Raw genomic sequence first — 15,000 nt, forward strand, 5'->3', positions numbered from 1 at the left:
AGATTAGCGATCAACATCATTACATCGTCGCGAGTGATCCCGTATCGCTCTATGCAGCATAGGGTGAGCAGTACGACGAGGACGTCCGCTATCCCGTATCGCTCTATGCAGCATAGGGTGAGCAGTACGACGAGGACGTCCGCTCAGTCCCCTCATCTCTGCGACTCCCTACACACCGAATTAACACCCATTTAGTAGCCACCCATCCGGCCTTCAATTCGCGTCAGCCCGACAGGTACATCGTGGCCAACCTCACTCTGTGCCCACATGACGACGTTTCCGTGCGCCACAGATAACAAATTTAAAATGTCCGTCAAGAACCGAACTGCTTGGCCGTAAAACACGTGTTCAGCCTCGCGCACGCCGGCGCCACCAAAACGATCAAATCAAGCCTCATGGAAAACCCATCCCTCCCCCTACTCCCGTCTCCAATCACGTTAGCCCTACATACTCCGTATTGACGACGTTTCCGTGTGCCTGGGTCGGAAATGTCGAGAAGCCAATTGCTTCGCCGTCACACACGGAAATCGCCTTTGCCCACGCCAACACCACCCTTATGCCGATCAAACCAAACCTCATCGAAAACGTATTGCCCAAATCGAAGTCCACCCTGCCCATCGGCCATCCGAGTCACCACAGGACACAGGAAATCCGTGTGCATACCTTCTGATCTGATCACAGTTTGTACAGTGATCAAGGCCATCAAAATACAATGTACAGACTACAGTCACGGTAGATCTACGTATGTGTAGAGTGCGTGCTGGCAGCCTGGCCGCACCACACTCACCCCTCATAGGTAGCACTGCACTTGCACACCGCATCATCTATCGACCCTTCGAAAATTACTCCAAGCTTTTTCAAACATCCTAGAAGCTTTTCGACGTTCCCAGCGTATGTAAGGACGCGTCTAATTTTCGTTACTACCCATTGCTCTTCGAAATCCCCATCAACGACGCTTCGTTGCAATTTCTGGCCTGCTTTCCCCGTTTACACAATAGGGAGTTGGCGAAAATCTGGGACTTAAAAAATTTCGGGTCAACGACAGCGGCAGGGTGAGTCGGATATACAATTCGACGTGGACTGATGTTGCAGAGATTTTGCGAATTGTGCGATCTCACAATAAGCTCATCGAACTGGTCGCAGGGCATCCCATCGCCACTTTGTCATCACTATTGCAAAACGAGTCGACATTTTGTGTTTCTTGTGAGCTTGTTGATCCTGATGAACACCTGCCAATCACCGTACCCAGCTTATCCAGTCCGCTATCGCCATAAAATTCGTCCGTGCGCCGACCAAGCATACCATTATCGCGCTACTATCAGCTCGAGTCCCTAGCACCTAGCTCTTGTTGAAAGCGCCGTGATGAACAACTGCCAACGACTCACCGTGCACGTCTTATCCAGCCCGCTCTCACCATACCATTCGTGCGTGGGCCGGCCAAGTACACTATTTTCACGTCACTACCAGCGCTGTTTCCACACGCCATCCTTCTTCTTCTCTCCCGCACGATTCCTGTGTACTAAGTTTTTTTTGTAGTAGTCATGGCCAAACGCAAACATTGTACACGATTTTCATGTGACTCAGTTTGCAGACTGCCCGATACTGCGCCGAAAATGGTATAGTTCGGCATAAATCCAGTCCACACTCACCGCACGATTTGTACGTGTGTCGGCGGAAGGCCAAGTACTAGTATCGGTACTTGTTACCCTGCAGCGGAGAGACAACGACAGCCAAGTTTGACGCCACTGATAGCTTTGCCACCATACTTCCCCCTTTTTTCTGTATCTCCCTTGCTCTTGCTCTGCCCTAGCATCCACATCCGTGACGAATACCGGCCAATCCACGTGCCCTCTCTCCTCTGTTCGTGTCTCCATACGTTCTCACGCTACCATTTGACGCGTCCAATTTTCGTTACTACCCATTCCCCATCAACGACGACTCATTGCAATTTCTGGCCTGCTTTTCCCGTTTACACCATAGGGAGTTGGCGAAAATCTCGGACTTAGAAATTTCATGGATTCTCTGTGCTCTTCTTGCTTTTTCAGGAAATTCCACAGATTGCGCCCCACATGGATTGGCTGTGCTCTTCATTTTTTTCATGGAAATCGGGCCACAGATTGCGCCCCACACGGATTCGCTGTGCTCTTCATGTTTTTTTTTAAAGAAATCCACAGATTGCGTCCACAGATGATTGCATCCCACGTTGATTCGCTGTGCTCCTCATGTTTTTTTCCTCTGGGAAATCGGGCCACCGATTGCGCCCCACACGGATTCGCTGTGCTCTTCATGTTTTTTTCAAATAAATCCACAGACTGGCATCCCACATGGATTCGCTGCGCTCCTCGTGTTTTTTTTTAGGGAAATCGCGGGCCACAGATTGCGCCCCATGGCCCACACAGTACAGTGAGTACGGCCGGACTCGCTGTGCTCATTTTTCCACAGACTGCGCCCCACATGAATTCGCTGTGCTCTTCAGCTTTTGAGAGAAATCCACAGATTGCACGAACCACACGCGAATTTACCGTGCCTGGTCACCGTCTCATGCCACAAATAGTTTCGTGTCACCCCAGAGATAGCGCACACAATCTGCAGATCAGGCAATCGGCGCAATCTGGAATTCTCAGATTGTGGGGAACATGATTGTGTACTCGTACATGTACGAGGTGGGCTGATGTTGCAGAGATTTTGCCACTTTCATGACCACAATGAGCAGTGGTGATCAGGGAGGACGGACAGAAAAAGGCGATATCACAACGACACAAGTTCATGGGACAAGTAACATTTACAGGATGTGATCGAAATGAAAACTTCACCATAGGGATTAAAGAGGTTGCGAGGTTGCTGTGACTCATTGTTTATTGCGGATACAAGTACCGGTAAAAATATCCATTAACCCTCACACCACAGAAGACATGAGCCAGTGGGGTGTCGGAAGCTTATATTGAACGTGAGCACGACATGATTATTGTGATCATGATGACGTATAACATAGTTCGCGTGAAATGATCGGGCTGGGCTGTCTAAGGCCGCCCATCTGAAACATAGTATGATAGGAACAAATAACGCCATCTATCGCCTATGAAAGAGCGTTTGAAAGACAACCCATGGGGTCATGCAACAATCATAAAGGCTGGGTGTACCAGTACATTGCTATAGCAACTGCATGACCACTAAGTACTCGGTAGTACCCACAAGTACAGTTGCGCTCACTGAAATCCGACCCAACGTGCAAAGCTGGCGCCCTCAGCTTCCACGGCCCTTGACGCCCCGGTGGAAGTGGAATGAATGCAGCTGGACGTACACATGTACGCATACAATGATGTAATCGGAACTGGTCCAGGCGTCAGCTTTGCACTTTGGGTCGGATTTCAGTGAGCGCAACTGTATATTAATTGTATTGTCTGCAGCAGCCGATGGATGTGCACCATGCGGATTTCGTGCCCATCGGCCGAGCCCGTGCCTCCCCTCCGTCCGGTAGGTGTGGGACGGTGGGAAACAAAATTGCGTGGCGAGCTCTCACAGCAAAACAGACAACTGGCAAAAATCACACCAGCCAGCAGTAGATGAGCCGTCTACGGATGCATCCGCCAGGCGAAGGGTGGCTCGTGCGGGATGTCGTACGCGAGTGCGACTCGAATGCGGAACTCCACAAGAGTGCGTGCTTGCGCAAGTCGGCTGCGGCGGCACGGCGGAGTGCGTAAGGTCACCTAAAGTCATCTAGCGGGAATATTCCCCTGCGGGGCGCGGCCCGCGGCGTGCTGGTTAACTATGGTTTGCGCAACGCAATCCAACATTGTTGTTGAGACGGTACAGTAAACATTAGCAAGGGCCGATTTCGTTGTTCCGTGCATTCCGTCAGCAGGCCGGATCACCATTTTTTTACTCAATTTCTGACTTTGGTCTCGAGGGAAAATAGTGGGGGAGATGACTGGAGAAAGCTCAAAAATCAACCAATCGAAAAGCCGAAGGCCAAGAAAAAACTTTGTACCACAAATACAAAAGAAAGAAAAAAACTTCCTATCAGCAAGAGTTCGGACTCTTGCTATCAGGGAGTAGTAAAATACCTACTACTCACTTCATTCGACCTCACGGAATACCATCCCCCCCCCCCCCCCCCCCGAGACACCGGAGTGGCCATGGCGCGGTACGGCACGAGCCACAGAATGAACTCGCGCCAAAACTGCCCCTCACATGAGCAAATCACCATGGGTACTCACGTCACGGCACTCACCGTAGTGGAAATCAGCCCAAAGACAGGGTTTGCTCCTCACACCGGAGCTCGCGCTATTCCGCCGACTTGACACTTGACTGACTCACGACTGCCATCCAGAGCACACGAGAAGTCCATCGAACCTTCGACTCGGCAAACCTGCAAGAAAGCACCACTCCCTGTTCAATACACAGGGGAATTCACCCCTCATCAGTTGAGCTTGAGTAGGCTGAGGAAGATTGTGCCTGAAGAGCACCACCTATTATAGTGCTCTCCAGGCACAGACATCACCAGGGATACAAACCTACAGAGATGCTCTGTTTCCAGCGCGACAAACACCTCCTGAACACCAGATAGCAGCGCAAGTCAGTGTCGCTCCTGGACGGTGAGACAGACGTCGAGGACCCTCGGTCATTCGCAACGCTGTCACCTCCAAACCAACTAGTCGCAAGCCCGTGCTGGGCACAGCAGTACGAAACCCTTTCTTACAAATCATCGCCAAAGTCGCAACCACTATTTCAAACATTAATACTGGCCAGGATAATTGACAACACAAAAAATTCACCATAACACTCTGGGGACACACACACACACACACACACATGGGCACACACACACACACACACACACACACACACACACACACACACACACACACACACACACCTCAGACCTCAGACATGCCCATCGCGGGAGCGATGATAGCGAACAGCTATGTTAGACATAGCAACTTGTGCTGGGATTACACCATTCAACACACACACACACACACACAAACGCAAAGGCAAGCAGTACGAGTCGTAGTCTTGTATTGGTAGTATCCGGCGATTCAGTCACATCAAGATAGAAACAGAATAGAGAACACAACAGGAGGTAATAGTTGATTTCAATGATTTGTCATACAAATATAAGTACTGTATAGGTCAAGAAGCAGTAATGTGCACACATTCAGTAATGTGCACACATTCAGTAATGTGCACACATTCAGTAATGTGCACACATTCAGTAATGTGTACACATTCAGTAATGTGCACACATTCAGCACATTCAGTAATGTGCACACATTCAGCACATTCAGTAATGTGCACACATTCAGTAATGTGCACACATTCAGCCGGATGAAGAATATCAATACAATACCATGCTACTGCTTTGTAGCAATTCAGCAACCACAAAAGTTTCAGCATAAAAACAGCAGCAGCAGCAGTCCTAAAGCAAATGTGTATCCAAGTTGAGCAAGTGTACAATGCGAGTGAAGAGTGACGACTCCAAAGGGTATTGGTGCAACCAGTGCTTAAATAACACCATAAACGGTGCAATACAAAAGAACGCAAGACGGTGAATGGCCAAAACACTACCGGAGTACTTCTACTTTTCCAAGTACACAGCCAGTAACAAATGACAACAGAAACTAGTGTTGCGGTGGTGAGATTGGCAACACCACACCATGCTGTGGACAGAAACACAGAGAGCTGCTGCCATGTGGGCCATAACACCAGTTGACTTGAACAACATTGGCAAATAAATAAGAGGACTTTGCAACTCTATAAAGTGAGTGTATACTGTATAATCATGACTAGGTGATGGCAATGTCTGTCCATGAGCAGGAACTGGCATAACGAGCCTTCCGGCAGTAGCAGCGGCAGCAGCAGAAGCAGCAGTAGCATGATAAGACAGTAGTGCATAAAAAATATGCGTCAGAGTGAGAGTATTAACAAAAAATGGTATTGTACATTATATACAGTCAGTGGTGTTGCAATGAGCGTGTATACAGTCAGCGGTGTTGCAATGAGCGTGTACATGTACATGTGAAGCAATAGAAAAACAACAAAGAAGACAATGTTAGAAGAGCAGCAGACAGACAGACAGACAGACAGGGTGTAATACATAGCAGCAGGGTATGTTACAACACACTGACTCAAACTGTCAAAACACATGTAAGGCAGCACTGCCATAGTGCAGCTGTTAGATGCAGTCCTGTGAGGCACTCTGGTCATATGCAGCAGCAGATCCAGCAGTGCCTGACTCTGAGAACTTCTACTAGAACTGTAAGAAAATAATGGTGGTATGGTAGTGTGTTGCCATGGTATTACGGTGGTGTGTTACCATGGTATTACGGTGGCGTGTTACCATGGTATTACGGTGGTGTGTTACCCGGCGCAAGCCACTGCGATGTAGACAACAGCATAGCACCCACAAGCCACTGCGATGTAGACCACAGCATAGCACTCACAAGCCACTGCGATGTAGACCACGGCATAGCACTCACAAGCCACTGCGATGTAGACCACGGCATAGCACTCACAAGCCACTGCGATGTAGACCACGGCATAGCACTCACAAGCCACTGCGATGTAGACCACGGCATAGCACCAACAAGCCACTGCAATGTAGACCACGGCATAGCACTCACAATCCGCTGCGATGTAGACCACGGCATAGCACCAACAAGCCACTGCGATGTAGACCACGGCATAGCACCAACAAGCCACTGCAATGTAGACCACGGCATAGCACCAACAAGCCACTGCGATGAAGACCACGGCATAGCACCAACAAGCCACTGCAATGTAGACCACGGCATAGCACCAACAAGCCACTGCAATGTAGACCACGACATAGCACCCACAAGCCACTGTGATGTAGACCACGGCATCGCACTCACAAGCCACTGCGATGTAGACCACGGCATAGCACTCACAAGCCACTGCGATGTAGACCACGGCATAGCACTCACAAGCCACTGGAATGTAGCCAACAGCATAGCACCCACAAGCCACTGCGATGTAGACCACGGCATAGCACCAACAAGCCACTGCGATGTAGACAACGGCATAGCACTCACAAGCCACTGCGATGTAGACCACGGCATAGCACCAACAAGCCACTGCGGTGTAGACAACGGCATAGCACTCACAAGCCACTGCAATGTAGACCACGGCATAGCACTCACAATGTGCAGCTCGCATGATATCATGTCAACTCCAACAGTCCACCATATTACACGGATCGAGCTGTAAGCATCAGAACAATGTGCCATCACCAGTAATATAATTATAGCAGTCTGGTGCGGATGCTGGAGTGTGCTGGATCAATAATCCATGATTCCTGAACTTGTTGTCATCACTCACCACTGTCAGTAGGGAGCTTGCTGCAGCAGCATACCTGAACTGCTCATGGATGCCCACCACTAGTAGATGTGACTAGTGCCAGTGTGAGGAGCACTGCTGTTGATGGTTTTTCCCCTGGCAGCGGTAGAGGTAGAGACCATGCTGGCAGAGGTGGTGGAAGTAGCAGTGGACGACGACGCATTGAGTGAATCACTTGCTTTCTTGACATTAGCGGAGGGTATCACCTCACAATAGTACATCAACGTTGACTTCTTGTTCTGGTGAGCCGAGAACCTGAACACACTAGCAGGTGCTGCAGCAGCTGCTGCCACGACATTAGCTGCAGCAGAGGTCTCTGCAGGTATGTCCGGCATGATTGCTGGTGAGGATGGACAAGACGAATTGTCTGACATTTCCCATCGTAGCAAATAACTGTTTGAGTACAAAACCAACACAGAAACAAACACACACACACACACACGCACGCACACACATGCACGCACACGCATGCACACACACACACGCACACACACACAAGCAATACCGTATTTCCCCCAAATACAGGTCGCACCTTTTCACTCTAAAATTTAAGGGCAAAAAATGGGTGCGACTTACAATCGAGCAGGACTTATTTCTGAAGCGAATATATCAAAAACCTACTTTGAAGTACAATGCACAATGCTCAAACCTGAAAATGGGGGTGCAATTTATAATCGGGGGAATACAGTAGGCAGCTAGCATGTTAAGCAGCTAGGCAATAAGACACAAAATACTCCAGACCCAGTGACTAGTGGATACAAATTTTTCTCCCAAAGGCAGGGACTTTCGTGTCGAAAACTTCCAGACCGTGGCCAACTGAAGCTGATCCGCGGATCGCTATCAATTTTCAACAGCCTAGACATCGACCTCGGAAGCAGGCAAATGACAGGATGCAGCGCTTGGTGACGATCCTCATTTCATCTTCCAGCTCTGATGCACAATCGGCTCTGAAATAGCACCAGCCCCGACACCTCGTCGCTCATCGACAGAAGTTTTGGTGAGAGCTGCTCATCGGAGTCATTTGCCAGCCAGGCCAAAATCTGGTCCTGACGGGACAATACAGCGCTGGATCGTCTACAGTCAGATTTCACCGACTGGCTTGATGGACAAAAACTTGGATATCCGATATGCACAATCCACATGCACAATCCACATGCACAATCCACATAGAGTACAATAGTCATACAGTAAAACATATAAATAACGACCACCCCTTGGGACCACCCCTTGGGACCACCCCTTGGGACCACCCCTTGGGACCACCCCTTGGGACCACCCCTTGGGACCACCCCTTGGGACCACCCCTTGGGACCACCCCTTGACCCCTTGGGACCAGAGAAAGCGGTCTTTAGTGGCAGATGGTCCTTAGTTAGAGGTTTACACCTCACGACCATATTTGAGTGTGAGACCGTACGTGCCTGGCGAAGTGGTCTGTAGTACCAGGCTGGTCGCTAGTCTCGGTGGTCTGTAGTACCAGGCTGGTCGCTAGTCACGGTGGTCTTTAGTACCAGGCTGGTCGCTAGTCACGGTGGTCTGTAGTGCCAGGCTGGTCGCTAGTCACGGTGGTCTGTAGTACCAGGCTGGTCGCTAGTCTCGGTGGTCTGTAGTACCAGGTTGGTCGCTAGTCACGGTGGTCTGTAGTTACATGTTTTACAGTACATGTTCTGTACATGATAATTATGCACATGTATTCTGGGTGGCCTAAAGTGATATTTTTCTCTAAATCTGCCGAAATAGTGTGGTTATAATATTATGCAATATGCACAGTGAACAGAGAGTGAACAGAGAGTCAGCAGTGGGTGAATAGTGAGTGAACAGTGGGTGAACAGTGAGTGAAGCTGTAATCTTACAGTCCTTACCGTCCACAGTGGCTAGAAATAGCCAGCGTATTCTGTACATTCTCCGTGGCTGCATAGGACTGGGCAGCTAGTACAACCTTGGCTGTACTCAGCTCAGCTTCACGTTTATCCGGCGTGAGGCTGAATGGCAATACACGGCCTGCACGATGTACGCCAATTATACTGCTACAGCTGTCTGAGCTGTTACCCCGACTACGAGTAGCCATGCTCGGTGCTATACTCTCCTGGTTATTATCTTCTGTACTATACGACGAGAATGATGCATCGGTTGTACAGTCTTGTTGAGAGGACTTCTGGTGCTGGAAAAAATCATTAACATACACGAACATGCCACCCACATGCACGTACACACGCACAAACGCGCGCACACACACACACACACACAAAGGACAACCGGGTTTACATGTAAACTATCACATACGTTTGGCTAAGAACCCAGATGCGTGTGCAGGCAGAATGGGTGCCGATACACTATGGTCTAAAACAATGGTGGCGGCTGCTGCTACTGCTGATGTTCAAACTTTCCAAAGAATACGTAATGCATGGCGATCCACAATACCACCCTCTACGATGTGAAGACGAGTGACAAGTTGCGACCACGGTACACGATTCACAATCATTTTGGTTTCTGCAACATCGCAATGCAATGCATAGTACATGCATGTGTACTACAAGTGCACCTAGCATAGAATACAGTACTCCATTGATGTACACTGTACATCACGTGCACCTAGCATAGAATACAGTACTCCATTGATGTACACTGTACATCACGTGCACCTAGCATAGAATACAGTACTCCATTGATGTACACTGTACATCACGTGCACCTAGCATAGAATACAGTACTCCATTGATGTACACTGTACATCAAGTGCACCTAGCATAGAATACAGTACTCCATTGATGTACACTGTACATCACGTGCACCTAGCATAGAATACAGTACTCCATTGATGTACACTGTACATCACGTGCACCTAGCATAGAATACAGTACTCCATTGATGTACACTGTACATCAAGTGCACCTAGCATAGAATACAGTACTCCATTGATGTACACTGTACATCACGTGCACCTAGCATAGAATACAGTACTCCATTGATGTACACTGTACATCACGTGCACCTAGCATAGAATACAGTACTCCATTGATGTGCACTGTACACCACATCTTGCAATAGCTGAACTTTGGTCAACTCCTGCGACAGTGGTCTTGAGACTGTTTGCAACAGCACACGACAGGCATTTCATTGTAACAAGAGCCGCATGTCGCGCGTCGCATCGCAGAAAGTGATATACCGCACTCGCGCGATTAGAGCGAATAGTGCCCCTGTCTCCAAGAGGCAATGAAAAAATTAAGCCCTCTCTCGAATAGTGCCCCCCCCCCCCCCCGGGCTTGAAACCAAGCACATGTGCAAGTTTGGTGTTGTTTTTGCTAATGGTCTTGTCCATGCCATTGCACCGGTGGTTTCAGGATCAACATCTCAGTCATGTATTGTTGCCATTTCTGAAAGTTGACAGTGAACTTCTTTGTTTTTATGCTGGATGACGTAAATGTACCAGCATTGAAAAAATAGTGCCCTCTCTTGAATAGTGCCCCCTCTATGATGGACTTTGAAACAATAGTGCACCAGGGGCACTACTATCCAGTCACCATCACCATCGTAAGAAGCAGCATGGAAGACAGCAGCAGCACCACCACCACCAATAGCAGCAGCAGCAGCACCCGTAGTACCACCACCAGCAGCAGCAGCACTACCAGCACCACCACCAGCACCATCACCACTAGCAGCAGCACCACCAGAGGCAGCAGCAGCACCAGCCCACCTCCGTGTGAACACCCGTGGGCAAAAAGCACAAGTACACTGCAAAATGTAGTGTATGCACAGCTCCACATGCATGTACGATTCGGTAGCACAGTGTACAGTGTACAGTGCACTGTGCTAACCCTGTACGTAGTACAGTTTGCGGAGTTGAAATCAGTCTGATTTCACGGATCCGAATAACGCCCGAGGCCCAAATCAACGCCCGTGTTCTGGACCTTCACTAACGTTTCTGCCCAGGGCCATATTATGGGCTTTTACGGTATAAGAAAGTGGGAATAATGCACAGTAGTGTAAATATTTACCAGGTCTGTTGTTGTTGTTGTTGTTGTTTGGCTGACCGGCTTGTCAGAAAGGTGCAGGATGGAAAAGGTCACTGAGCCACGAACTACATCAAAGTCCCACATGATGACACTTTGAGATGCAGCTTCCACCAACACCTTCCAAAAGGCACATCGCACACATGCACACGTACACACATCAACAATGATTTATAAATTATAATGAGACACATGAGAATCAAGAGTGTATAAACTATTCGTACCTGATTGTGCAAGTGTTTTTGAAGTGAAATATTATTACGGTGATTATTACCCCATGTGAAGTTCATCCACCGTCCGTAGAGGGCTCAATTTGCCAAAGGCAAAGTGCGGAACACACGGACAGAAGGACGAGCAGTTTTTTTCATAATAATTGTTGCCCTGGCCTTAACGCATTGTACTTTACAGGCAGATGCATGATTACCTTGTTCACAAAGCTACCTGATGCACACCACGCCTGGAGCCAACTCCTGAGGGTTGGTACGGCCCGGGCACCCATGTTGGCTAGAGGGCCGATCATCAGTTTTCCATGCTATGGGAGGATGCATCGCTAGCACTGTGCACCACATGCGCTTGTTTCAGCTTTACATTCCATTAGCAACATGTACCAGTATGAAGTTAGCACGGTCGACCTGACTGGTTAGGTTAGGAGGGAGAGACTCTAGCAAGTAGTGTACGAGGATAGGCGATTAGTAGTCACTTGCACTAGATCAAATGTACACTGGACTATACACTAGCTGTGTAATTGGTAAAAACTGTCAAAAACTGTCTGCTACATCCATGGCCATACCACCCCTGTCTGCTACATCCATGGCATACCACCCCCGTGTGTTCGCGGGATACCAGGAATGTTTGTCATTCTGCGGGTTGGTCAGCATGTTCCTCTGCAACAGCACAGATTGTGGCTGCACACACCATTTTCTTCCATTCCGATACCGGTGCAAAACCACGCACTTTGCCATAGAACAATTCAAAGTGGCACAGTACATGCTTCTTCATGCTTGATGTTGCTAGTATGCCCAATTCTATGCATCTGGATAGTAGCTATTGTTGGACAGTGGCAAGTGGCAAGTGGAATGTGTGCCAAGTCAAGGCTGATGGCACCAAAGTAATTCTTTCGAAGCCGCTTGATGTTCTGATCATAAATGGAAACTAGTTGAGTATGCTGCCTATTATCATTCTCGGAGATAAGCATCGAAAAGCGAAGAAAAAGTCATGCCGCGACAGGAATCCTCGGGCCTGGTGGCAAAAAAGGCCCGCACGTCGGCGTTACAAGCGGTAGATGTGTTAAAATGAAGTTTGTGTCTTGTGAAGTGTGGTGTCTATGGTTCCTGCAATGTCATCCTTGATGAACGCCATTTCTATTGGAAAGAATTACAACTGGATAGTATTCCACACCACGAGAGGGGGGGATGGGGGGGATTATATTTACAGTAATATTTACGGTATAAAGCAAGAATAGAGCTTAAAAAAAACCCTGTGCAGATTGCAAAGTATAATGAGTCTTACCTCATGGGACCTAGAAAAGCCAATATCCACTGTCGTGTACAGGGTTTCCAACGCACAAGATTTCTGCTGTGAATCCAAACTGAAGGGACTATCAGCGAATAACTTCTTGGGTACCATGCCACCTTCACTGAACGAGCACTGACGACACAAACAAAGCACAAACAAACAAACGCACACACACACACACTTGTACTTGTTGCTCACTGCCAAAACTGGTCACGTGGGTCTCCCCGGGAGAGGGGAGAGACTCAAAAGGAATCTTGGAAAGATGACTCAATTGGCCATTGAACCGCCCAACGGCCGACACCCCCTGAAATCCCCAAAACTCTGAGTGGACTTGAAAATGATCCCACTTATGGGCTCACCACACCTCAGTAAGTGGGTGAGGACAAGGTGCAGAAAAAGGATTGACGGCATCAGGGTATCCGTCCCGGGATCCAACTGCAGTTACCCCTTCCCCCAGTGAAGGTAATACTTGCTACTAGTGTGGGTGGCTAAATCAGAGTGGATCTGATAAAAGCTTCACTAGCACCATTGATTACACAAGAGTTAATCTAGCCAGAAGCAGTTCATGGTTAACAGGTACACACACACACACCAGGGTTCGCAGCGAACCAAGCACACAAAATTCCAAACCTTTTCCAAACTTTTTCCAAACCAATTTCAAGAATTTCCAAACCCACTCGTGCAGGAAAAATAAATTATAAATCTCTTCTGCATGACTGTCTTTTCCACTACGAGTACAACCAGGGAGTAGTAAAATCCTCCCTGATACTACTACCATCAACAAATTCACCAAGGTGCATTGCAATGATATCGCCTTCAGCAGCTAGAGCCCCTGAAAATAGCAGGGGAATTCATACGACAAGATTTCCCCCCCCCCCGTAATTTCAAATCCGCCTCCAGAGGTGGTTCTAATGAAACATTTACATAGCTGGTGTCCATCTCAGCGCAAAAGACGGCTTCATCGTCGCCAGCAAACTCATCTGAGTGCGAAAGGGCCTCTCCATCCTGCTGTCCAGACTTCAAAGAATCGGGTAATCCTGAAATAAGGATTATTATCAAAGTCGAGCGCGAGCGCCAGTAACGAAAAACGGCCAAGTAAGAGTCATCACCGGCCGCGATTGAGCTGCACTGAAATGACTGTACGAGACTCGTACATGCAGTGAACACCACGGATCGATCGCCAGCCAGCGCGTCTTCTATCGCGGCACTCAAAACGGCCACTTGCACTGCAGGAGTGCAGCACATCTGCGGCCAAAATATCGAAATTCCAAACTTTTTCCAAACTTTTTCAAAAGGAGAGCCTTTTCAAAACTTTTTCCAGACCTGGAAAATTATAAAATGCAAACTTTTTCCCAGACTTCCAAACTTCGCTGCGAACCCTGACACACACACACACACACACACACACACACACACACACACACACACACACACACACACACACACACACAACACACACACACACACACCTCAGACATGCCCATCGCGGAAGCGATGATAGCGAACAGCTATGTTAGACATAGCAACTTGTGCTGGGATTACACCATTCAACACACACGCACACACACGCACACACATGCACACACACGCACGCACACACACACACACACTACTACTACTACTATGATACAGCTACCCTAAACGGGTCACGCCGCCCTCCACCCAAGCATGAGCACTATGAGGGGCAGTGGCAAATAAATAGAATCAGCTAGCAGAACTGGCAAAACAGATGAAACAATGGAGCAGAACGGACGACTGCTGTACTGTAACAACAACCTGACAGCTACAGTGCCAACGACTGAAAATGAACAGGAAGGAAAAAAAATTCAAAATTTCACGTCACGAAAAACACTGTCCATGAAAGAATCCACCAAGCAAAAGGAGTGTGGGCATCCGAAATCCCACCAGGACTCCACTAGCAGTTCTTCCACGTTGACGATGTAAGCGGCAGGGCAAGGCCTCACAAATCCGACAGACTTCCACAACGCTTGACCAGTGCACTCATGACGACGAAAGATTGAAGTTTCAATTCCCACCATTCCGCCATTGGGACCTTCCTCTCCGCACTCGCTCGTCCACTCCACTGAAAACAACGAGTTGTTCCAGCACTCCACCAGCC

At 48.5% G+C, this 15,000-nt stretch overlaps 1 protein-coding gene across 1 annotated transcript in view; it reads right to left on the bottom strand.

Moving 5' to 3' along the window:
* Positions 1-5,002: 5,002 nt before the first annotated feature.
* Positions 5,003-15,000, bottom strand: part of LOC135811551 (SEC14-like protein 1) — a 44,201-nt gene continuing 34,203 nt past the window's right edge. The window contains exons 15-18 of the mRNA XM_065324781.1: positions 12,876-13,013; positions 11,352-11,486; positions 9,219-9,517; positions 5,003-7,752 (exon numbers count right to left, since the gene is read on the bottom strand). Of these exons, the coding sequence (XP_065180853.1) occupies positions 7,401-7,752; positions 9,219-9,517; positions 11,352-11,486; positions 12,876-13,013 (924 nt within the window). The 3' untranslated portion in view covers positions 5,003-7,400. The remainder of the gene's footprint in view (positions 7,753-9,218; positions 9,518-11,351; positions 11,487-12,875; positions 13,014-15,000) is intronic.

Source organism: Sycon ciliatum, chromosome 3, assembly GCF_964019385.1.
Source record: "Sycon ciliatum chromosome 3, ocSycCili1.1, whole genome shotgun sequence".
NCBI classification, from domain to species: Eukaryota; Metazoa; Porifera; class Calcarea; order Leucosolenida; family Sycettidae; genus Sycon; species Sycon ciliatum.